The 24,846-nt window shown below is 46.0% G+C and overlaps 1 protein-coding gene across 4 annotated transcripts in view; it reads right to left on the bottom strand.

Moving 5' to 3' along the window:
• Nucleotides 1-24,846, bottom strand: part of USP15 (ubiquitin specific peptidase 15) — a 617,233-nt gene that overhangs the window by 390,655 nt on the left and 201,732 nt on the right. For all 4 annotated transcript variants that reach the window (XM_069229069.1, XM_069229070.1, XM_069229071.1 and 1 more), the window contains 2 exons: nucleotides 17,546-17,704; nucleotides 17,225-17,449 (listed from right to left, as the gene is read on the bottom strand). In XM_069229069.1, coding sequence (XP_069085170.1) covers nucleotides 17,225-17,449; nucleotides 17,546-17,704 — 384 coding nt within the window. The remainder of the gene's footprint in view (nucleotides 1-17,224; nucleotides 17,450-17,545; nucleotides 17,705-24,846) is intronic.

Genomic DNA, 24,846 nt, shown 5'->3' with positions numbered 1-24,846 from the left:
AGTGCTGTTAAATTTTTCACCTGCAAGGTGGAAAGTTCCGATTTTCGGCTTGGTATCAAAACAGATGTGGCAATCTGTTTAGTATATGCCAAATGCACTTTGGTCTTTTGTTTCGGAGCCGAACCTGAGTGTTGGTCATCCGAAGGTATTTTTCGGGTCCGACCATGGCCCAAAGGCAGTGGAGGTCCCAAGACCGATGTAGGAGTCTTTTTAATTGTCTTTGTTTGGTGTGATGGGGATGGTGTACTCACGTACTGCGCCGGTGGGATGGAATTGCTGTTGACATCTGAATCTCGATCTGAATCTGAATTTGCACTGGAAACGGCTACACACTGTCCTACTTCATCTTGTGCGTGTTCTTCTCCAAAAATGTCGCTGTGTGTTCTGACGGCTTGGACGCTATCTCCATTCAAAGTGCTCTTCGGTCCCAAAGAGTCTTTTTGGATCGAAACGATCTACACGCGTTGCAGGTCTCTTTTCTGCGTTCTGGAGACAGGCACAAATTGCACACCAAATGCTGATCGGTGTAGGGACATTTTGCGTGACACTGAGGACAGGATCGAAATAGAGTACGTTCCATCAGCCTAACAATGTTTGACTACAATGTGTCAAAGATGGCCCAAAATGGGCCAGGTCGCCCTTAAGGGTGTAAAATCGACACAGACTACTACAATCGGCTTGACCATAAGAGTGGAAAAACACTATTGAAACTATACCGACGTTTATAGAAAGTTAGAAGAAGTTCAGAAGATACCGAACCGAGATGTCCCAGAGCAAGGGAAAACACGTCTGAACCAGACAGCGGAAATAAAACAATCTAACAAAGAAATCGATGCCCATGTGCAGAATTACTGAGAGGAGGAGTCACTCAAACCCGTGACTCTAAAACCTTCGAAGAAAAACAACTTGCAACACTCCGAGCCCAACACTAGATGGCGGACTCATGCAAAGCATGTATACCTACAGCTACACATGCCATCAAACTCTTTTTTTCCATCTCACTACAGATTTACAAAGAAAGTGCTTCCCTAACTACTGAAATATACATTGAAATAGTTGGACAGTTAATTTACAAGCGATTTAAATGTTGTGTACCTGGCACAATTGTGTGCCAGTTCATTTTACAAAATCCTTTAACTTTGCAGTCACAGAATGTAGGAAGTTGGCTCTGTATGTGCTATTTCAAAGTAAGGAATAGCATGCACAGAGTCCAAGGGTTCCCCTTAGAGGTAAAATAGTGGTAAAAAGAGATAATACTAATGCTCTATTTTGTGGTAGGCTGGTCGAGCAGTAGGCTTATCCAAGGAGTAGTGTTAAGCATTTGTTGTACATACACATAGACAATAAATGAGGTACACACACTCAGAGACAAATCCAGCCAATAGGTTTTGTATAGAAAAATATCTTTTCTTAGTTTATTTTAAGAACCACAGGTTCAAATTCTACATGTAATATCTCATTCGAAAGGTATTGCAGGTAAGTACTTTAGGAACTTTAAATCATAAAAATTGCATGTATACTTTTCAAGTTATTGACAAATAGCTGTTTTAAAAGTGGACACTTAGTGCAATTTTCACAGTTCCTAGGGGAGGTAAGTTTTTGTTAGTTTTACCAGGTAAGTAAGACACTTACAGGGTTCAGTTCTTGGTCCAAGGTAGCCCACCGTTGGGGGTTCAGAGCAACCCCAAAGTCACCACACCAGCAGCTCAGGGCCGGTCAGGTGCAGAGTTCAAAGTGGTGCCCAAAACACATAGGCTAGAATGGAGAGAAGGGGGTGCCCCGGTTCCGGTCTGCTTGCAGGTAAGTACCCGCGTCTTTGGAGGGCAGACCAGGGGGGTTTTGTAGGGCACCGGGGGGGACACAAACCCACACAGAAATTTCACCCTCAGCAGCGCGGGGGCGGCCGGGTGCAGTGTAGGAACAGGCGTCGGGTTCGCAATGTTAGTCTATGAGAGATCTCGGGATCTCTTCAGCGCTGCAGGCAGGCAAGGGGGGGATTCCTCGGGGAAACCTCCACTTGGGTAAGGGAGAGGGACTCCTGGGGGTCACTTCTCCAGTGAAAGTCCGGTCCTTCAGGTCCTGGGGGCTGCAGGTGCAGGGTCTCTCCCAGGCGTCGGGACTTTGGATTCAAAGAGTCGCGGTCAGGGGAAGCCTCGGGATTCCCTCTGCAGGCGGCGCTGTGGGGGCTCAGGGGGGACAGGTTTTGGTACTCACAGTATCAGAGTAGTCCTGGGGTCCCTCCTGAGGTGTTGGATCTCCACCAGCCGAGTCGGGGTCGCCGGGTGCAGTGTTGCAAGTCTCACGCTTCTTGCGGGGAGCTTGCAGGGTTCTTTCAAGGCTGCTGGAAACAAAGTTGCAGCCTTTCTTGGAGCAGGTCCGCTGTCCTCGGGAGTTTCTTGTCTTTTTGAAGCAGGGGCAGTCCTCAGAGGATGTCGAGGTCGCTGGTCCCTTTGGAAGGCGTCGCTGGAGCAGGATCTTTGGAAGGCAGGAGACAGGCCGGTGAGTTTCTGGAGCCAAGGCAGTTGTCGTCTTCTGGTCTTCCTCTGCAGGGGTTTTCAGCTGGGCAGTCCTTCTTCTTGTAGTTGCAGGAATCTAATTTTCTAGGGTTCAGGGTAGCCCTTAAATACTAAATTTAAGGGCGTGTTTAGGTCTGGGCGGTTATTAGCCAATGGCTACTAGCCCTGAGGGTGGGTACACCCTCTTTGTGCCTCCTCCCAAGGGGAGGGGGTCACAATCCTAACCCTATTGGGGGAATCCTCCATCTGCAAGATGGAGGATTTCTAAAAGTTAGAGTCACTTCAGCTCAGGACACCTTAGGGGCTGTCCTGACTGGCCAGTGACTCCTCCTTGTTGCTTTCTTTGTTCCCTCCAGCCTTGCCGCCAAAAGTGGGGGCCGTGGCCGGAGGGGGCGGGCAACTCCACTAAGCTGGAGTGCCCTGCTGGGCTGTGACAAAGGGGTGAGCCTTTGAGGCTCACCGCCAGGTGTTACAGCTCCTGCCTGGGGGAGGTGTTAGCATCTCCACCCAGTGCAGGCTTTGTTACTGGCCTCAGAGTGACAAAGGCACTCTCCCCATGGGGCCAGCAACATGTCTCTGGTGTGGCAGGCTGCTGGAACTAGTCAGCCTACACAGACAGTCGGTTAAGTTTCAGGGGGCACCTCTAAGGTGCCCTCTGTGGTGTATTTTACAATAAAATGTACACTGGCATCAGTGTGCATTTATTGTGCTGAGAAGTTTGATACCAAACTTCCCAGTTTTCAGTGTAGCCATTATGGTGCTGTGGAGTTCGTGTTTGACAGACTCCCAGACCATATACTCTTATGGCTACCCTGCACTTACAATGTCTAAGGTTTTGTTTAGACACTGTAGGGGTACCATGCTCATGCACTGGTACCCTCACCTATGGTATAGTGCACCCTGCCTTAGGGCTGTAAGGCCTGCTAGAGGGGTGTCTTACCTATACTGCATAGGCAGTGAGAGGCTGGCATGGCACCCTGAGGGGAGTGCCATGTCGACTTACTCGTTTTGTCCTCACTAGCACACACAAGCTGGCAAGCAGTGTGTCTGTGCTGAGTGAGAGGTCTCCAGGGTGGCATAAGACATGCTGCAGCCCTTAGAGACCTTCCTTGGCATCAGGGCCCTTGGTACTAGAAGTACCAGTTACAAGGGACTTATCTGGATGCCAGGGTCTGCCAATTGTGGATACAAAAGTACAGGTTAGGGAAAGAACACTGGTGCTGGGGCCTGGTTAGCAGGCCTCAGCACACTTTCAATTGTAAACATAGCATCAGCCAAGGCAAAAAGTTAGGGGGCAACCATGCCAAGGAGGCATTTCCTTACACAACCCCCCCCAAACGAAAGAGGATGAGACTAACCTTTCCCAAGAGAGTCTTCATTTTCTAAGTGGAAGAACCTGGAAAGGCCATCTGCATTGGCATGGGCAGTCCCAGGTCTGTGTTCCACTATAAAGTCCATTCCCTGTAGGGAGATGGACCACCTCAACAGTTTAGGATTTTCACCTTTCATTTGCATCAGCCATTTGAGAGGTCTGTGGTCAGTTTGAACTAGGAAGTGAGTCCCAAAGAGGTATGGTCTCAGCTTCTTCAGGGACCAAACCACAGCAAAGGCCTCCCTCTCAATGGCACTCCAACGCTGCTCCCTGGGGAGTAACCTCCTGCTAATGAAAGCAACAGGCTGGTCAAGGCCATCATCATTTGTTTGGGACAAAACTGCCCCTATCCCATGTTCAGAGGCATCAGTCTGCACAATGAACTGCTTAGAATAATCTGGAGCTTTTAGAACTGGTGCTGAGCACATTGCTTGTTTCAGGGTGTCAAAGGCCTGTTGGCATTCCACAGTCCAGTTCACTTTCTTGGGCATTTTCTTGGAGGTGAGTTCAGTGAGGGCTGTCACAATGGATCCATATGCCTTCACAAACCTCCTGTAATACCCAGTCAAGCCAAGGAATGCCCTGACTTGAGTCTGGGTTTTTGGAGCTACCCAGTCCAGAATAGTCTGGATCTTGGGTTGGAGTGGCTGAACTTGGCCTCCACCTACAAGGTGGCCCAAGTAAACCACAGTTCCCTGCCCTATCTGGCATTTGGATGCCTTGATAGAGAGGCCTGCAGATTGCAGAGCCTTCAAAACCTTCTTCAGGTGGACCAGGTGATCCTGCCAGGTGGAGCTAAAGACAGCAATATCATCAAGATAAGCTGTGCTAAAGGACTCCAAGCCAGCAAGGACTTGATTCACCAACCTTTGGAAGGTGGCAGGGGCATTCTTTAAACCAAAGGGCATAACAGTAAACTGATAATGCCCATCAGGTGTGGAGAATGCTGTTTTCTCTTTTGCTCCAGGTGCCATTTTTATTTGCCAGTACCCTGCTGTCAAGTCAAAGGTACTTAAGAATTTGGCAGCACCTAATTTGTCTATGAGCTCATCAGCTCTAGGAATTGGATGAGCATCTGTCTTGGTGACAGAATTGAGCCCTCTGTAGTCCACACAAAACCTCATATCTTTCTTTCCATCTTTGGTGTGAGGTTTGGGGACTAAGACCACTGGGCTAGCCCAGGGGCTGTCAGAGCGCTCAATTACTCCCAATTCCAGCATCTTGTGGACTTCCACCTTGATGCTTTCCTTAACATGGTCAGACTGTCTAAAGATTTTGTTTTTGACAGGCATGCTGTCTCCTGTGTCCACATCATGGGTACACAGGTGTGTCTGACCAGGGGTTAAGGAGAAGAGTTCAGGAAACTGTTGTAGGACTCTCCTACAATCAGCTTGCTGTTGGCCAGAGAGGGTGTCTGAGTAGATCACTCCATCTACTGTGCCATCTTTTGGGTCTGATGACAGAAGATCAGGGAGAGGTTCACTCTCTGCCTCCTGATCCTCATCTGTTACCATCAACAGATTCACATCAGCCCTGTCATGGAAGAGCTTAAGGCGGTTCACATGGATCACCCTCTTGGGGCTCCTGCTTGTGCCCAGGTCCACCAAGTAGGTGACCTGACTCTTCCTTTCTAGCACTGGGTAAGGGCCACTCCATTTGTCCTGGAGTGCCCTGGGAGCCACAGGCTCCAGAACCCAGACTTTCTGCCCTGGTTGGAACTCAACCAGTGCAGCCTTTTGGTCATACCAAAACTTCTGGAGCTGTTGGCTGGCCTCAAGGTTTTTGGTTGCCTTTTCCATGTACTCTGCCATTCTAGAGCGAAGGCCAAGTACATAGTCCACTATGTCCTGTTTAGGCTCATGGAGAGGTCTCTCCCAGCCTTCTTTAACAAGGGCAAGTGGTCCCCTTACAGGATGACCAAACAGAAGTTCAAAGGGTGAGAACCCTACTCCCTTCTGTGGTACCTCCCTGTAAGCGAAAAGCAGACATGGCAGGAGGACATCCCATCTCCTTTTGAGTTTTTCTGGGAGCCCCATGATCATGCCCTTTAATGTCTTGTTGAATCTCTCAACTAAGCCATTAGTTTGTGGATGGTAAGGTGTAGTGAATTTATAAGTCACTCCACACTCATTCCACATATGTTTCAGGTATGCTGACATGAAGTCGGTACCTCTGTCAGACACCACCTCCTTAGGAAAACCCACTCTGGTAAAGATACCAATGAGGGCCTTGGCTACTGCAGGGGCAGTAGTCGACCTAAGGGGAATAGCTTCAGGATACCTGGTAGCATGATCCACTACTACCAGGATATACATATTTCCTGAGGCTGTGGGAGGTTCTAGTGGACCAACTATGTCCACACCCACTCTTTCAAAGGGAACCCCCACCACTGGAAGTGGAATGAGGGGGGCCTTTGGATGCCCACCTGTCTTACCACTGGCTTGACAGGTGGGGCAGGAGAGGCAAAACTCCTTAACCATGTTGGACATATTGGGCCAGTAGAAGTGGTTGACTAGCCTCTCCCACGTCTTGGTTTGTCCCAAATGTCCAGCAAGGGGAATGTCATGGGCCAATGTTAGGATGAACTCTCTGAACAGCTGAGGCACTACCACTCTCCTAGTGGCACCAGGTTTGGGGTCTCTGGCCTCAGTGTACAGGAGTCCATCTTCCCAATAGACCCTATGTGTTCCATTTTTCTTGCCCTTGGACTCTTCAGCAGCTTGCTGCCTAAGGCCTTCAAGAGAGGGACAGGTTTCTTGTCCCTTACACAGCTCCTCCCTTGAGGGTCCCCCTGGGCCTAAGAGCTCAACCTGATAAGGTTCAAGCTCCAAAGGCTCAGTTCCCTCAGAGGGCAGAACTTCTTCCTGAGAAGAGAGGTTCCCTTTCTTTTGCTGTGTTGCAGTTGGTTTCCCAACTGACTTTCCTGTTCTCTTGGTAGGCTGGGCCATTCTTCCAGACTCCAGCTCTGCTTGTTCACCCTGTGCCTTGCACTGTGCTCTTGTTTTCACACACACCAGTTCAGGGATACCCAGCATTGCTGCATGGGTTTTTAGTTCTACCTCAGCCCATGCTGAGGACTCCAGGTCATTTCCAAGCAGACAGTCCAGTGGGATATTTGAGGAGACCACCACCTGCTTCAGGCCATTGACCCCTCCCCATTCTAAAGTAACCATTGCCATGGGATGTACTTTTCTCTGATTGTCAGCGTTGGTGACTGTGTAAGTTTTTCCAGTCAGGTATTGGCCAGGGGAAACCAGTTTCTCTGTCACCATGGTGACACTGGCACCTGTATCCCTCAGGCCCTCTAATCTAGTCCCATTAATTAAGAGTTGCTGTCTGTATTTTTGCATGTTAGGCGGCCAGACAGCTAGTGTGGCTAAATCCACCCCACCCTCAGAAACTAGAGTAGCTTCAGTGTGGACCCTGATTTGCTCTGGGCACACTGTTGATCCCACTTGGAGACTAGCCATACCAGTGTTACCTGGATGGGAGTTTGGAGTGGAACCTTTCTTGGGACAGGCCTTGTCTCCAGTTTGGTGTCCATGCTGTTTACAGCTATGACACCAGGCCTTTTTGGGATCAAAGTTTTTACCCTTGTACCCATTGTTTTGTGAAGAGGCTCTGGGCCCACCCTCCTGTGCAGGTTTTTGGGGGCCTGTAGAAGACTCTTTACTATTTTTAGTTTTGGTTGTCTCATCACCCTTCCCCTGGGGAGTCTTTGTGACCCCTTTCTTTTGGTCACCCCCTGTTGAAGTCTTGGACACCCTTGTCTTGACCCAATGGTCCGCCTTCTTTCCCAATTCTTGGGGAGAAATTGGTCCTAGGTCTACCAGATGCTGATGCAGTTTATCATTGAAACAATTACTTAACAGGTGTTCTTTCACAAATAAATTGTACAGCCCATCATAATTACTTACACCACTGCCTTGAATCTAACCATCTAGTGTTTTCACTGAGTAGTCTACAAAGTCAACCCAGGTCTGGCTCGAGGATTTTTGAGCCCCCCTGAATCTAATCCTATACTCCTCAGTGGAGAATCCAAAGCCCTCAATCAGGGTACCCTTCATGAGGTCATAAGATTCTGCATCTTGTCCAGAGAGTGTGAGGAGTCTATCCCTACACTTTCCTGTGAACATTTCCCAAAGGAGAGCACCCCAGTGAGATCTGTTCACTTTTCTGGTTACACAAGCCCTCTCAAAAGCTGTGAACCATTTGGTGATGTCATCACCATCTTCATATTTAGTTACAATCCCTTTGGGGATTTTCAACATGTCAGGAGAATCTCTGACCCTATTTATGTTGCTGCCACCATTGATGGGTCCTAGGCCCATCTCTTGTCTTTCCCTCTCTATGGCTAGGATCTGTCTTTCCAAAGCCAATCTTTTGGCCATCCTGGCTAACTGGATGTCCTCTTCACTGGGGTTATCCTCAGTGATTTCAGAGGTGTTGGTCTCTCCTGTGAGGGAACCAGCATCTCTGACTATTATTTTTGGAGTCAGGGTTTGAGGGACCCTGTTCTCCCTAGATAGGACTGGTAGGGGGGAATTTTCCTCCAAGTCACTATCCTCTTCCTCTGAGTTGCCACCCTCAGAGGGGTTGGCCTTTTCAAACTTTGCCAAAAGCTCCTGGAGCTGTATTTTGGTAGGTTTGGGGCCCATTGTTATTTTCTTTATTTTACAGAGTGACCTTAGCTCCCTCATCTTAAGATGGAGGTAAGGTGTGGTGTCGAGTTCCACCACAGTCACATCTGTGCTAGACATTTTGCTTCTAAAAGTTGGAATACTTTTTAAGAATCTACAACTGGTTCTAGAATCTAATTCAAACTTTTACAAACTTTTAAACTCTAAAAGAAATGCTAAACAGGATCTAACACAAGGCCCTAGCAGGTCTTTTAAGAATTTAGAAAACTTTTCAAATTGCAAAAATCAATTTCTAATGACAATTTTGGAATTTGTCGTGTGATCAGGTATTGGCTGAGTAGTCCAGCAAATGCAAAGTCTTGTACCCCACCGCTGATCCACCAATGTAGGAAGTTGGCTCTGTAAGTGCTATTTCAAAGTAAGGAATAGCATGCACAGAGTCCAAGGGTTCCCCTTAGAGGTAAAATAGTGGTAAAAAGAGATAATACTAATGCTCTATTTTGTGGTAGTGTGGTCGAGCAGTAGGCTTATCCAAGGAGTAGTGTTAAGCATTTGTTGTACATACACATAGACAATAAATGAGGTACACACACTCAGAGACAAATCCAGCCAATAGGTTTTGTATAGAAAAATATCTTTTCTTAGTTTATTTTAAGAACCACAGGTTCAAATTCTACATGTAATATCTCATTCGAAAGGTATTGCAGGTAAGTACTTTAGGAACTTTAAATCATAAAAATTGCATGTATACTTTTCAAGTTATTGACAAATAGCTGTTTTAAAAGTGGACACTTAGTGCAATTTTCACAGTTCCTAGGGGAGGTAAGTTTTTGTTAGTTTTACCAGGTAAGTAAGACACTTACAGGGTTCAGTTCTTGGTCCAAGGTAGCCCACCGTTGGGGGTTCAGAGCAACCCCAAAGTCACCACACCAGCAGCTCAGGGCCGGTCAGGTGCAGAGTTCAAAGTGGTGCCCAAAACACATAGGCTAGAATGGAGAGAAGGGGGTGCCCCGGTTCCGGTCTGCTTGCAGGTAAGTACCCGCGTCTTCGGAGGGCAGACCAGGGGGGTTTTGTAGGGCACCGGGGGGGACACAAGCCCACACAGAAATTTCACCCTCAGCAGCGCGGGGGCGGCCGGGTGCAGTGTAGGAACAGGCGTCGGGTTCGCAATGTTAGTCTATGAGAGATCTCGGGATCTCTTCAGCGCTGCAGGCAGGCAAGGGGGGGATTCCTCGGGGAAACCTCCACTTGGGTAAGGGAGAGGGACTCCTGGGGGTCACTTCTCCAGTGAAAGTCCGGTCCTTCAGGTCCTGGGGGCTGCGGGTGCAGGGTCTCTCCCAGGCGTCGGGACTTTGGATTCAAAGAGTCGCGGTCAGGGGAAGCCTCGGGATTCCCTCTGCAGGCGGCGCTGTGGGGGCTCAGGGGGGACAGGTTTTGGTACTCACAGTATCAGAGTAGTCCTGGGGTCCCTCCTGAGGTTTTGGATCTCCACCAGCCGAGTCGGGGTCGCCGGGTGCAGTGTTGCAAGTCTCACGCTTCTTGCGGGGAGCTTGCAGGGTTCTTTCAAGGCTGCTGGAAACAAAGTTGCAGCCTTTCTTGGAGCAGGTCCGCTGTCCTCGGGAGTTTCTTGTCTTTTTGAAGCAGGGGCAGTCCTCAGAGGATGTCGAGGTCGCTGGTCCCTTTGGAAGGCGTCGCTGGAGCAGGATCTTTGGAAGGCAGGAGACAGGCCGGTGAGTTTCTGGAGCCAAGGCAGTTGTCGTCTTCTGGTCTTCCTCTGCAGGGGTTTTCAGCTGGGCAGTCCTTCTTCTTGTAGTTGCAGGAATCTAATTTTCTAGGGTTCAGGGTAGCCCTTAAATACTAAATTTAAGGGCGTGTTTAGGTCTGGGGGGTTAGTAGCCAATGGCTACTAGCCCTGAGGGTGGGTACACCCTCTTTGTGCCTCCTCCCAAGGGGAGGGGGTCACAATCCTAACCCTATTGGGGGAATCCTCCATCTGCAAGATGGAGGATTTCTAAAAGTTAGAGTCACTTCAGCTCAGGACACCTTAGGGGCTGTCCTGACTGGCCAGTGACTCCTCCTTGTTGCTTTCTTTGTTCCCTCCAGCCTTGCCGCCAAAAGTGGGGGCCGTGGCCGGAGGGGGCGGGCAACTCCACTAAGCTGGAGTGCCCTGCTGGGCTGTGACAAAGGGGTGAGCCTTTGAGGCTCACCGCCAGGTGTTACAGCTCCTGCCTGGGGGAGGTGTTAGCATCTCCACCCAGTGCAGGCTTTGTTACTGGCCTCAGAGTGACAAAGGCACTCTCCCCATGGGGCCAGCAACATGTCTCTGGTGTGGCAGGCTGCTGGAACTAGTCAGCCTACACAGACAGTCGGTTAAGTTTCAGGGGGCACCTGTAAGGTGCCCTCTGTGGTGTATTTTACAATAAAATGTACACTGGCATCAGTGTGCATTTATTGTGCTGAGAAGTTTGATACCAAACTTCCCAGTTTTCAGTGTAGCCATTATGGTGCTGTGGAGTTCGTGTTTGACAGACTCCCAGACCATATACTCTTATGGCTACCCTGCACTTACAATGTCTAAGGTTTTGTTTAGACACTGTAGGGGTACCATGCTCATGCACTGGTACCCTCACCTATGGTATAGTGCACCCTGCCTTAGGGCTGTAAGGCCTGCTACAGGGGTGTCTTACCTATACTGCATAGGCAGTGAGAGGCTGGCATGGCACCCTGAGGGGAGTGCCATGTCGACTTACTCGTTTTGTCCTCACTAGCACACACAAGCTGGCAAGCAGTGTGTCTGTGCTGAGTGAGAGGTCTCCAGGGTGGCATAAGACATGCTGCAGCCCTTAGAGACCTTCCTTGGCATCAGGGCCCTTGGTACTAGAAGTACCAGTTACAAGGGACTTATCTGGATGCCAGGGTCTGCCAATTGTGGATACAAAAGTACAGGTTAGGGAAAGAACACTGGTGCTGGGGCCTGGTTAGCAGGCCTCAGCACACTTTCAATTGTAAACATAGCATCAGCAAAGGCAAAAAGTCAGGGGGCAACCATGCCAAGGAGGCATTTCCTTACACAGAACGAGAAGTTAACACAAATATCCAGAATAAAACAAGCAGTAATTTGTTAAAACACAGTGCTGGCATTTGTTTTTCAATGCACAGCAAATGTGACAAGATAAAAACAAGAATTAAAGGCATCTTTACTGCGTATTCGCTTTCTGAATAAACAGAACATCTATTTCTTGTCAGCTCGAACTCTCTCGCCAGACCTGGCTAGTTAGCCCTAAAAATAGCTTGTTGAGATAAAATATGACACGCCATGGTGAGTGGATTTCTTGAGCCCTGTCCTTCCTCCAGTGTGTGTCCTACCCAGCTGACAAGGATGCAGCAATCCACAAATCCACGTGAGCGGATGCCTTCACCTCCCCTTCTCTTCCATTTGGGCATGGGTCTCCCAAAATGGAACCCTGAATCTTCCACATATTCTACAGGCATTCATACACCCTTCATGTGCATACAATACACATACACTGTACAGAACTGCATACTAACCTGACGTAGAACAAGGGTGAGATACGCACACAGCAGCAGAACTTAACATGAGGCCTTAATCGAGTGACACAGGTAAAAAGCCTGTTTACTTTTAGTAACTACTACATGTTATGATGTCACCACCACACGTGTGCTGCTTGAACTCCTAGCAAAGGCAGTAGCCTTTCACAACTATTAGGGGAGCACTTAGGGTTCCCCACTCCGTCTAAAAATAACACAATCTGTAGGAAGTTGGCTCTGTATATACTATCTCAAAGTGAGAGATAGTGTGCACAGAGTCCAAGGGTTCCCCTTAGAGGTTGGTAGTGGCACAATTAGATAATTCTAATGCTCTATTTTGTGGTATTGTTGTCGAGCAGTAGGTGTATCAGTGGGTAGTGTTAAGCATTTGTTGTACACACAAAGACAATAAATGAGGAACACACACTCAGAAACGTAACTCCAGGCCAATAGTTTTTATATAGAAAAATATATTTTCTTAATTTATTTTAGAACCACAAGATTTGAAGTAATTACATAAAATGCAAGGTACTGCACACAGGTAAGTAAGGAACTTTGAATTAAAGCAGTAGTACACACAATATAGTTTAAAATGGAAATAAGCTATTTTAAAATTGGACATAGTGCAAAAATCAACAGATCCTGGGGGAGGTAAGTAAGGTTAAGTTTCTGAGGTAAGTAAAGCACTTATAATTTCAGTTTCCTGGGCATAGGCAGCCCACCGTTGGGGGTTCAAGGCAACCCCAAAGTCACCGCACCAGCAACACAGGGCCGGTCAGGTGCAGAGGTCAAATGCGCCTATGGAAAACAGGGGTGCTCTGGTTCCGGTCTGCTGGCAGGTAAGCACCTCTGTCCTCGGGGAGCAGACCAGGGGGTTTTTATAGAGCACTGGGGGTGGGGAGGTGGGGGAACACACAAACAGGCACACAAAACACACCCTCAGCGACACAGGGGCGCCCGGGTGCAGTGTGCAAAGTTGGCATCAGGTGTGCTATAGAAAGCAATGGAGGGACCGGGTGGTGGTCACTTAGGCGATGCAGGCAGGGCACAGGGGGCTTCTCGGGCCAGCCACTGTCAGGGCTAGAAAGAGGGCCGCCTGCTGGTCACTCCTGCACTGGAGGTTGGTTCTTTTCGGTCCAGGGGGCTGCGGGTGCAGTGCTTGGTCCAGGCGTTGAGTTCTTTGTTACCAGGCAGTCGCAGTCGCAGTCAGGGAGAGCCTCTGGATCGTCTCTGCAGGCGTCGCTGTGGGGGCGCAGGGGGGATATGTCTGAGTACTCACGAGGTCGCAGTCGCCTGGGAGATCTCTGCTGTGTTGGTTCTCTGGAGCTCGAGCCGGGGGTGTCAAGTCTCACGCTTCCGGCGGGAAGAGTGAGTTCTTTAGAAGTTGTTTCAAAGTTGCAAAAATGTTGCTGTTGGTGAACAGTGCCGCTGTTCTCGATAGTTTCTTGGTCCTTCGGTTAAGGGCAGTCCTCTGAGTCCTCAGAGGTCGCTGGTCCCTGTCGGATGCTTCGCTTTGCAGGTTCTTTGATTCTGGAGACAGGCCAGTAGGGTTGGGGCCAAGTCACTTGTCTCCGTCGTCTCTGCAGGGCTTTCAGGTCAGCAGTCCTTCTTTTTTGTGTAGGTTGCAGGAATCTGATTTCCTGGGTTCTTGGTCGCCCCTAAATACCAGATTTAGGGGTGTTTTTAGTTCAGGAGGGCAGTAGCCAATGGCTACTGTCCTGGAGGGTGGCTACACCCTCTTTGTGCCTCCTCCTTGAGGAGAGGGGGGCACATCCCTAATCCTATTGGGGGAATCCTCCAATCTCAAGATGGAGGATTTCTAAAGGCAGGGGTCACCTCAGCTCAGGACACCTTAGGGGCTGTCCTGACTGGTGGGTGACTCCTCCTTGTTTTTCTCATTTTCCTCTCCTGCCTTGCAGCCAAAAGTGGGGGCAGTGGCCGGAGGGGCGGGCATCTCCACTAGCTGGGATGCCCTGGGGTGCTGTAACAAAAGGCATGAGCCTTTTAGGGCTCGCTGCCAGGTGTTACAGTTCCTGCAGGGGGGAGGTGAGAAGCACCTCCACCCAGTACAGGCTTTGTTCCTGGCCACAGAGTGACAAAGGCACTCTCCCCATGTGGCCAGAAACTCGTCTGGTTGTGGCAGGCTGGCAGAAACTGGTCAGCCTAGTACTAGGAGTCTGACTGGTATTCAGGCAGCATCTATAAGATGCCCTTTTTGTGCATTTTACAATAAATCCCACACTGGCATCAGTGTGCATTTATTGTGCTGAGACGTTTGATACCAAAGTTCCCAGTTTTCAGTGTATCCATTATGGAACTGTGGAGTTCGTGTCTGACAAACTTCCAGACCATATACTCTTTATGGCTACCCGACACTTACATTGTCTAAGGTTTTGCTTAGACACTGTAGTGGCATAGTGCTCATGCACATATGCCCTCACCTGTGGTATAATGCACCCTGCCTTAAGGCTGTAAGGTCTGCTAGAGGGGTGACTTACCTATGCCATAGGCAGTGATAGGTGGGCATGGCACTCTGAGGGGAGTGCCATGTCGACGTATTCATTTTCTCCCCACCAGTACACAAGCTGTGAGGCAGTGTGCATGTGCTGAGTGAGGGGTCGCCAGGGTGGCATAAGACATGCCGTAGCCCTTAGAGACCTTCCCTGGCAACAGGGCCCTTGTTACCAGGGGTACCATTTACAAGGGACTTATCTGTGTGCCAGGGCTGTGCCAATTGTGGGAACAAAGGTACAGTTTAGGGAAAGAACACTGGTGCTGGGGCCTGGTTAGCAGGGTCCAAGCACACTTTCAATCATAACTGGCATCAACAAAAGGCAAAAATGTCAGGGGGTATCCATGCCAAGGAGGCATTTCCCTATTCAACCCATGAGAAAGGCTGATGTCATGGCACACACACATTATCCATTTTCATCCCAGATAACAGATATCGTCACCAGGGATCCAGACGCTGTTGTGGCTGGGGCACATGGTGTGGCGCGTGTCCATCACTATGAGAGGGATTTTTTCTTCCAAACAGTTGTTAGAGAGCTGAGATTTGTGTAGTTGCTCTAGTGCTCTGGGTCAACAATAAGCTGAAAGATAGGAGCCTGGACACCTCACAGCGTGGTTTGGCTTGCTGAGGATATTCTTCTCTGCAGAGTAACCTCTAGGGTTAGGGTCCTATGGATGAGAGAATTGGGTAAGACAAATTGTAATGGGAGCAAGCATAGCTATAAAAACTATAGTTAGAGGTTTTAATAGAGTACTGTGCTAGGATGATAGCTAGCCTAGTGATATGCTCACAATCAATCTAGTAACAGGTGAATGCCGCTGAAATACAGAGAACAGGTGTTAAAGTCAGGCAGCATATACATGGGATGGGTAAATTCACTGAAATAAGTGTTAAAAAAAAGGAAATCATTTAGGTACAAATGTGCAGATATTAATACAAAGAAGGACAGGAAAGAGGAAGACTGAAAGAGTGTCATCGGTGTATAGTTTATAGGAGAATCCGAATGAGTATGTATCACGCCACCCAGGAATGTGATGTGTAACAAGAAATGGATTAGTCCCAGGAGTAAGCCTTGGGAAATGCATACTAACATGGCCAGAAAATGAAAAAGGAAATAGGTGACAAGCTCAAATCATATAGTGAGAGATAGAATTAGTTTAATGAGCTACTTCAACAAAAACTTTATTTCAGAAACCACTTTTGATAATCAGTTTATCTTTATTTACAAACCAAGGAAAAGTAGAAATGTCAAAGTTTCAAAAAGAAGAGGAATTTGAGCAAACTGCAAATCCAAGCTAATTGGTTTAAACCTATTGCGCTTTCGATGTAAAAGTACTTTTTCAAACTGCAAAATAAACTGGTGACGTGTGGCTATCTTGAGTTTGGATAAAAATTGAGTCAGCGGAATGAGCACATCATGCTAAAGGGTTTTAGAAAACAAATGGGAGATCAGAAGTGGGTGGGTTATCAGAGTGGAAGGAAGAACTGTGGGTGATTTGTTTGCAGGATGGATGATAACAGTGAGACTGAAACATTCCTATTCCTGTTTCTTGTGTTCCAGAATAAAGAGTACATGGATTCAGGTGAACTGACTTTTTTGAGGCCAAGACGGATTGGCAAATGATTGGTCTCCATCTGTACCGGCACAATGTATCCATAAGTAATTACCCATAGCTGACATTAACACATACTTAATGTACATAATTATTGTTCTTTGCAGATTTAAAGTGCTATGCTTTGGAATCTAAACGTGGATGAAGGGTGAGGTCAGGAGGAATAAAAAACCTGGAGTTGGAACCCAAGTTTTGATTGCTTGATGAATGAACGGGCAACAGAGACAACCCAACACTTTGGCAGACTGTAGGATTGGATTTATATGTGCAGAAGATATAAGGAAAAAACTAGCTAAGCAATGAGAAGGGGTGATATTGATTGCAACAATTTTCAGATAGGGATAAAAGAGTCAGACAGGAACGAATGAATTATGCTGATAAAATGGCAAAAAGTACTTCATTAATACTTTAAATGCATTGTTAAGATTGAGACTGTAGCTAAGCGTTGAACACTGAAAGGAAGAATTGGCAGTGACTAGGGTTGTCTGATGAGCGCTGATACCGTTTTTATAAAAAATAGAATGTGCTGACCCAGAAGTTTCATTATCACTAGTTTCTAAATGTATTGCATATGGGTGACAAAAGATAAAATTGCTATGCCTACATAAAGGTTCAGTGTCCTTGTCTGGCCTGTGGTTGTTCTAGTAAAGTTAATCAAGTGTTAAAAAACACTTCAATAAGCAACTACATTTTATCATCTGTAAAGTCAACATAATTGTTTCTTATTTGAATTACAACAATGCAAAAAATGATGGTCAGCTAAGAAAAAATACAAAGAAATACTAGAAAAAATTATGTCTAAGAAGACCAGAAATCTTGCAATGAGAGGGAAAGATCCTAACATTTTACATTTGGAAATGTTTGGAGGTTTTCATGTGATATGAAAAGTGAAGATTATTGAAGCACATTTAAAATTGTGCATGACGTTAGTGCTAAAATTGCAACATAGTTAAGGTATGCAAACAAAAGTAAACAATTGTAAACATGAATGAGACTGATCTGAAAAATAATATATTTCTCACCTGCATAGGTTTGGCAAGTGGATCCATTCTTACTAAATAGACTTCCAAAGACCTTTCTTTTTTCATTGGAAGTGGAAGGGTTAAATAACAAAAAGGGTCGAACGTTACAGAAATCTTTGCACATTCAGGACAAACAAGAGTGGATTTAAAAAGGCCATGAAATATATCTACAATGATGGAATCATTTCTTTTTATGTGGTTCTCCCAGGATTCCTCGGCCACTATCTAAAAAAAATGAAGAAAACAGATTTTAGTCTTAAAAGGCACTAAAATACAACATATTTAAACCTTACACAACATCTGATTTCCAGAGAAAAGTACCTTGTCTGGCCTGCCTTCTGCATCTTTCAACTGTATGTAGGGCTTTTTTCTAATACGATTCAAATCCTCATGGAGGCCATCTAAGAGGAATGCTAGCAGTTCTTGACAATCTTGTTGCTGATAACCAGAAAACTGTGGTGCAAAACGTCCTACTTGGGTCTGTATGAAGTAAAGTGGAATTAAGAAAAGGAAAAATAATGAATATGACATTGCTTTGTTAGCTGATGAATTTACATGATGGAGGATTAAATGTACAAAACATATTTAATGACTAATGATACAACATATTTCACGCTGTAAAAGGGAGAAGTACCATCTTAGCCAGATAGTTCTAAGATTCTCTGGCTAACACCTTAGTAAGAGGAACCACTGCCATTTTTAATCTGCACAACAACTTAGCACATTGAACAGCTCAGTAATAAAAATGTGGCTCCGATGCACCTCTTTAAAAGGACTCGTCCACCTTTCTTCCACTTCTTGGTACCATTTGCAAGCACTATCCCATAGGTATTAATTAATCTATGTTTTTGTAAAGCACTACATACTGCTCAGAGGCCACCTCAGAGTGCTTTTGTGGGGAAGAAAGTGTGTATGAGTGCGCAAGAATGCTGATGGATTGAATAGACAGAGGTATGTTTGTTTAAACGTTCTTTGCGAATGCCATGGTATATTGAGTTAAGGTGAATCTGTGAAAGAGGGTAAGTGGGGAGCGAAAATCTTTGAACACCTACTGAGTGGCAGGAATTAGGGCTTCTGTTTGTGTGTGAAACTAGCAAGAATGGGAAGGACAAAAATCAAGTCCACTACAGGGCAGCAGAGTCAAAGACATATCTTATTCACAAGCAGGGCATTTGATGCTTCTCTTTTGGTCTATGCAAAGTTTGTGTAGGTTTTCCTTCAGTTGGACATCAGAAGTCTTAAATAGACTTTCCACAGAATCATAGGCAGCATGCTCTGTTTTTGGAAGGTTTCAAGTGGTAGATGAGCTATGGCTAGGAAAATGATTATACATTAACCATAGGCCTGAATTGAGCTTGCTCTATAACCAGTGAAAAATCTGCAAAGCAATGTGCTGGCAAGTTCTAGATTCTCCTGAGCCTAAAAAAATATTTTTTGAGAATCACTTTGCAGAAAACACTGCATTAGTCCAGTCAGGATGTAACAACACCAAGCATAAGGGCAATTCTGTGGGGGATGCAAGAAGAGAAAGAGTCTTTAAAGTTGGCACAAGTGGTAGCGACAGGGAGGCGTGAAAGAGAGCTCACGGTCAGCCAAGTCAGTTCCTTTTAGTAGTGGCCTCAGAAAGGTGCATGACACACTAAGGCCACAAGAAAGAGGTCAATAGTATGCTACTGAGGCATAGGCATTTCCTCTGCATAGATCTTGAACTGTTTTTTAGGCATCAGGTCCATCCTCCAACTTGATGTAAACAGAAAACATCAGTGAACATCTGTTCTTGGCATGTAGTGCAGCAGATTCACATGCTTTGCATAAGTCCGCCATCTAGTGCAGGGCTCGGAGTGATACAAGTTGTTTTTCTTCAAAGAAGCTTTTTCAAATCACAAGATTGAGTGACTCCTCCTCTCGGTGATAGTGCGTATGGGTATAGAGTTCTTTGTTAGATTGTTTTCTCGTAGGAGGGTGAAGTAAGGAGTGAAGAAATGCATATGTACAGATATATATATATAGTAAGAAAAGAAGATATCCATGTATATGGAAAATGCCACTTACCCAGTGTACATCTGTTCGTGGCATGTTCCCCTGCAGATTCACATGCTGTGCACTGTTCCTGCCATCTAGTGTTGGGCTCGGAGTTTTACAAGTTTTTTTTTTTTCGAAGAAGTCTTTTCGAGTCACGGGACTGAGTGACTCCTCCCTTTGGGCTCCATTGCGCATGGGCATCGACTCCATCTTAGATTGTTTTCCCGCATAGGGTGAGGTAGGAGTGGTAGAATGAGAATATTAAAGATGTCCATGTAATGGAATAGGTATTTATGTACATAGTTTGTGCTAAAGGAATGTTTATTTACATAAATACAATTTCTAATTGCAACTTAAACGGCTACAGGCTCCCAGGCAGGTGGGAGGGCGCATGTGAATCTGCAGCGGAACATGCCACGAACAGATGTACACTGGGTAAGTGACATTTTCCGTTCAATGGCATGTGTAGCTGCAGATACACATGCTGTGCATAGACTACAAAGCAGTAATTCTCCCAAAAGCGGTGGCCAGCCTGTAGGAGTTGAAGTTGTTTGAAATAATGTTCTTAGTACAGCCTGTCCTACTGTGGCTTGTTGTGTTGCTAATACATCTACACAGTAGTGTTTAGTAAACGTATGAGGTGTAGACCAAGTGGCTGCCTAACAAATCTCTGTCATTGGTATGTTACCTAGAAAGGCCATTGTTGCCCCTTTCCTCCTAGTGGAGTGTGCCTTTGGTGTAATGAGTAGCTCTCTTTTAGCTTTTAGGTAACAAGTTTGTATGGATTTAACTATCCATCTGGCTATACCTTGTTTGGATATAGGGTTACCAGCATGTGGTTTTTGGAAAGCGACGAACAACTGTTTAGTTTTATGAAATGTTTTTCTTCTGTCTATATAGTACATTAGTGCTCTTTTGATGTCTAATGTATGCAGTGCTCTTTCTGCTACTGAGTCTGGCTGTGGAAAGAAGACTGGGAGCTCCACAGTTTGGTTTAAATGAAACGGTGAAATAACTTTTGGTAGAAATTTTTGATTTGTGCAGAGAACCACTTTATGTTTGTGTACTTGTATAAAGGGTTCTTCGATAGTGAACGCTTGTATTTCGCTAACTCTTCGTAGTGAAGTGATGGCTATTAGAAATGCTACCTTCCAAGTTAAGAATTGGATCTGGCAAGAATGCATGGGTTCAAAAGGTGGACCCATGAGTCATGTAAGTACAATATTAAGATTCCACGAGGGTACCGGTGGGGTTCTTGGAGGTATGACCCTTTTTAGTCCTTCCATAAAGGCTTTAATATCTGGTATTCTAAATAGTGATTTTGTGTGTCTAATCTGCAAGTAAGCAGAGATTGCAGTGAGATGAATTTTGATGGAAGAAAAAGCGAGATTTGCTTTTTGTAGGTGTAGTAAACTCACAATGTCTTGTATTGAGGCATTTAACGGTGTGATTTGGTTTGCTTGGTAGTAGAAATCAAACCTTTTCCCTTTATTAGCATAGCAATGCCTTGTGGTAGGTTTTCTTGCCTGTTTAACGACTTCCATACACTCATTTGGACGATTTAGATAGCCAAACTCTAAGACTTCAGGAGCCAGATTGCTGGATTGGGATGTCTGATCTGTTGTTTGTATTGTGTTAGCAGATCTGGTCTGTTTGGGAGTTTGATGTGAGGCACTACTGAGAGGTCCAACAGTGTGGTGTACCACAGCTGGCGTGCCCACGTTGGTGCTATGAGTATTAGTTTGAGTTTGTTTTGACTCAGTTTGTTGACTAGGAAAGGAATGAGTGGGAGAGGGGGAAAAGCGTAAGCAAATATCCCTGACCAATTGATCCATAGAACATTGCCCTTGGTCTGAGGGTGTGGGTACCTGGATGCGAAGTTTTGGCATTTTGCGTTTTGTTTTGTTGCAAACAGATCTATGTCTGGTCTCCCCCAGTGGTGAAAGTATTCTTGTAGTATCTGGGGATTTATTTCCCACTCGTGAGTTTGCTGGTGATCTCGACTGAGATTGTCGGCTAATTGATTGTGAATGCCTGGAATATATTGCGCTATTAGGCGAATGTTGTTGTGAATTGCCCAATGCCAAATCCTTTGTGCTAGGAGGCATAGTTGTGATGAGTGTGTTCCCCCCTGTTTGCTTAGGTAGTACATTGTTGTCATATTGTCTGTTTTGACAAGAATGTGTTTGTGAACTAGAAGGGGTTGAAAAGCTTTTAGTGCTAGGAAGACTGCTAGCAGTTCTAACTGATTTATGTGTAGTTGTCTTTGTTGACTGTCCCACTGCCCTTGTATATTGTGATTGTTGATGTGTGCTCCCCACCCAATCAGTGAGGCATCTGTTGTGAGAATGGCATGAGGCACAGGGTCTTGAAATGGTAACCCTTTGTTTACATTTACAGGGTTCCACCATTGAAGCGAATAGTATGTTTGGCGGTCTATCAACACTAGATCTTTAAGTTGAACCTGTGCCTGCGTCCATTGTTTTGCAAGGCACTGCTGTAAGGGCCGCATATGTAGCCGCGCGTTTGGGACAATAGCAATGCATGATGCCATCATGCCTAGGAGTTTCATGACAAATCTGACTGTGTAGTGCTGATTTGGTTGTATATTTGATACCATAGTGTGGAATGATTGAACTCTTTGTGGGCTTGGAGTGGCAATTGTTCTTTGTGTGTTGAGTGTTGCTCCCAAGTATTGCTGTAGTTGGGATGGTTGTAAGTGAGATTTTTAGTAATTTATAGAGAACCCTAGTCTGTCTAGGGTATCTATTACATACTGTGTGTGATTTTGACACCGATGTGGAGTGTTGGCTTTTATTAGCCAATCGTCGAGATATGGGATGTCTCCTTATATGAGCTGCTACTACAGCGAGGCATTTTGTAAATACTCTGGTTGCTGTTGTTATCCCGAAGGGCAGTACCTTGAATTGGTAATGTTTGCCCTGTATGACAAACCTGAGGTATTTTCTGTGAGATGGATGGATGGGTATATGGAAATACGCATCTTTTAGATCCAGTGTTGACATGTATTCTCCGTGTTTTAGTAAGGGGGCTACATCTTCTAGTGTGACCATGTGGAAGTGTTCTGATTTGATAAAAAGGTTTAGAGTTCTGAGATCTAAAATTAGTCTTAGTGTTTTGTCCTTTTTGGGAATAAGGAAATATAGGTAATAAACCCCTGTTCCTTTTTGTTGGTGAGGTACTAGTTCTATGGCTTCTTTTGATAATAGTGCTTGCACCTCTATCTGTAACATGTCTAGATGTTACGCCAACAGTTTGTGCGCTCTTGGGGGAATATCTTGAGGGAAATGTGTGAATTCTATACAGTAACCATGCTGGATAATTGATAGGACCCATGTGTCCGTGGTTATGTCTGACCAATGTTTGTGGTAAAATGTTAGTCTTCCCCCCACTGGTGATGTGTGTTGGGAAAGGGTGACAGTCAAGTCACTGTTTGTTATTAGTGGCCTGCTTGGTGGGCTGAAACGTTCCCCTTGATCTTGGGAATTGTCCGCTAAAGGAGCCGCGAAACCCCCCTCTCTGATATTGGGATTGGTAGGTGGGTTTTGTTTGAGAGGTGGATGCCTCTGAAGGTTGCTGTCTGAAACCTCCCCTAAATTGCCATTTCCTGAATATCCCTCTATATTGGGACGAGTAGAGCGCGCCCATGGCTTTGGCCGTGTTAGTGTCTTTCTTCATCTTTTCGATGGCTGTGTCCACTAGTGGCCCAAACAATTGTTGCTGGTTAAATGGCATGTTCAATACTTCCTGCTGTATCTGATAGTTTCCTTTTAGCTAAAGAAGGAGGAGAGGCAATAATCATTCCAGTATCCTTATGGATTTGGATTTTTTTGGTGTCTATGTTCCATCACCAAAAGTATGAGCCTAATGTCTGGCGATTCTTCTACAGATGGAGCATATTGCTTTCCCAAAGTTTTGAGCTCCGAAAGCTTGGACACTGACTTTTGTAATCGGGCCGAAAATGTCAACTCTGAAGCAGGTAGAAGTATTTTTGGCTCCGAAGAGGACGTTGGGTGTTTCGGCTCCGAGGTGGAAGACAACTGCTTTGGTTCTGAAGTGGAAGCCTCCACTTTTCGAGTCGATCTCGAAACAGGCACGGCAGTCTGTTCAGTTGACATTGAATGCATTTTGGTCTTTTTCGACGCCGAACCAGAGGGCCGGTCATCGAGATGTAACTTTCGGGTCCGACCAAGGCCGGCAAACAGTGGTGGACCCAAGACCAGTTGTGCTGATTTTCTGGATGGTTTTTGGTGATGGGAAGGAGCTGGCATACTCACATACTGCACGGCTGGAATCACTTAGCTGTCCCCATCAGAGTCACGGTCAGAATCAGAATCCGCGATGGAAACCGCAGTTTGCGCTTGTTCCTCACTGAAAATGTCGGCCATTTGTTTGGTCGACTTGGATGCCATCTCTAGCCGACTCGCTCTTCAATCCTGCAGAGTCTTCTTGGGGCGGAAGGATCGACACGCCTCACAGGTTCCTTCCTTGTGATCGGGAGAGAGGCAGAGGTTGCACACTGAGTGTTGGTCGGCGTAGAGGAATTTAGCAAGGCACCGAGGGCAGAATCAAAACAGTTTCCGATTTATGAACTAGTGTCATAGGTCCGAGAAGCCCCAAAAAGGCGCTTAATCGATCCCGACTATACAATCAGATCAATAGTAGTCAGAAAATGTGTTTGAAAACATTACCGAAGTTTAAAGGAAAGATAGACACGTTCAGATAGTACCGAACCGAGATCTACCGGAGAGAGAGGGAACACGTCAGAAAACAATCTAACAAAGGGCTCTATGCCCTTGCGCACTATCACAGAGAGGAGTTACCACTCGATCTTGTGACTAGAAAAAGCTTCCCAGAAGAAAAACACCTTGTAACACTCCGAGCTCAGCAGTAGATGGTGGACTTATGGAAAGCATGTGTATCCGCAGCTACACATGCCATCAAACATGGGTTTTTCATGCTGGCTTGGACACATATATGTTAAAGAGGCACAAACCCTGGGAGACCGCACAGCTGTTATCGAACAGTTATGCAGGACAGAGAAAGGCTTAAAACTGGATCCAGGCTTCCCTTTCAAAAAAAGGGACAAGTTAAAATATTTTTTTAATCAGTCTGATCCACTAGCCTATGGAGTCCCAGGATGGACATTTGCCATAATTATTATATCATGTGCTCATGAGAAGCTGTTTCATTTACACTGATTCAAACTTGTGGCCCTTTAAAGATGTTTTTACAGCAAGTGTGGTTGTGCATTGCAAATAAAAACAAAACATTGGGTAGCCATATATCGGATTTGTTTTACTTGAACTAGACCCAGTATAGACTGTGTGCAAGTCCTGTCTTTGAATATCAAATCACGAAATATTATGAGGTGCTTCCAGTGTATTGAAAATGTCACTTACCCAGTGTACATCTGTTCGTGGCATCAGTCGCAGTAGATTCGCATGTTCTGCAATAGCTCGCCATCTGGTGTTGGGCCGGAGTGTTACAAGTTGTTTTTCTTCGAAGAAGTCTTTCGAGTCACGGGACCGAGTGACTCCTCCCTTTTGTCTCCATTGCGCATGGGCGTCGACTCCATC

Source organism: Pleurodeles waltl, chromosome 4_1, assembly GCF_031143425.1.
Source record: "Pleurodeles waltl isolate 20211129_DDA chromosome 4_1, aPleWal1.hap1.20221129, whole genome shotgun sequence".
Classification (NCBI taxonomy): domain Eukaryota; kingdom Metazoa; phylum Chordata; class Amphibia; order Caudata; family Salamandridae; genus Pleurodeles; species Pleurodeles waltl.
The sequence above is the reverse complement of the archived record's forward strand: the minus strand, read 5'-3'. Positions and strand labels throughout refer to the sequence as shown.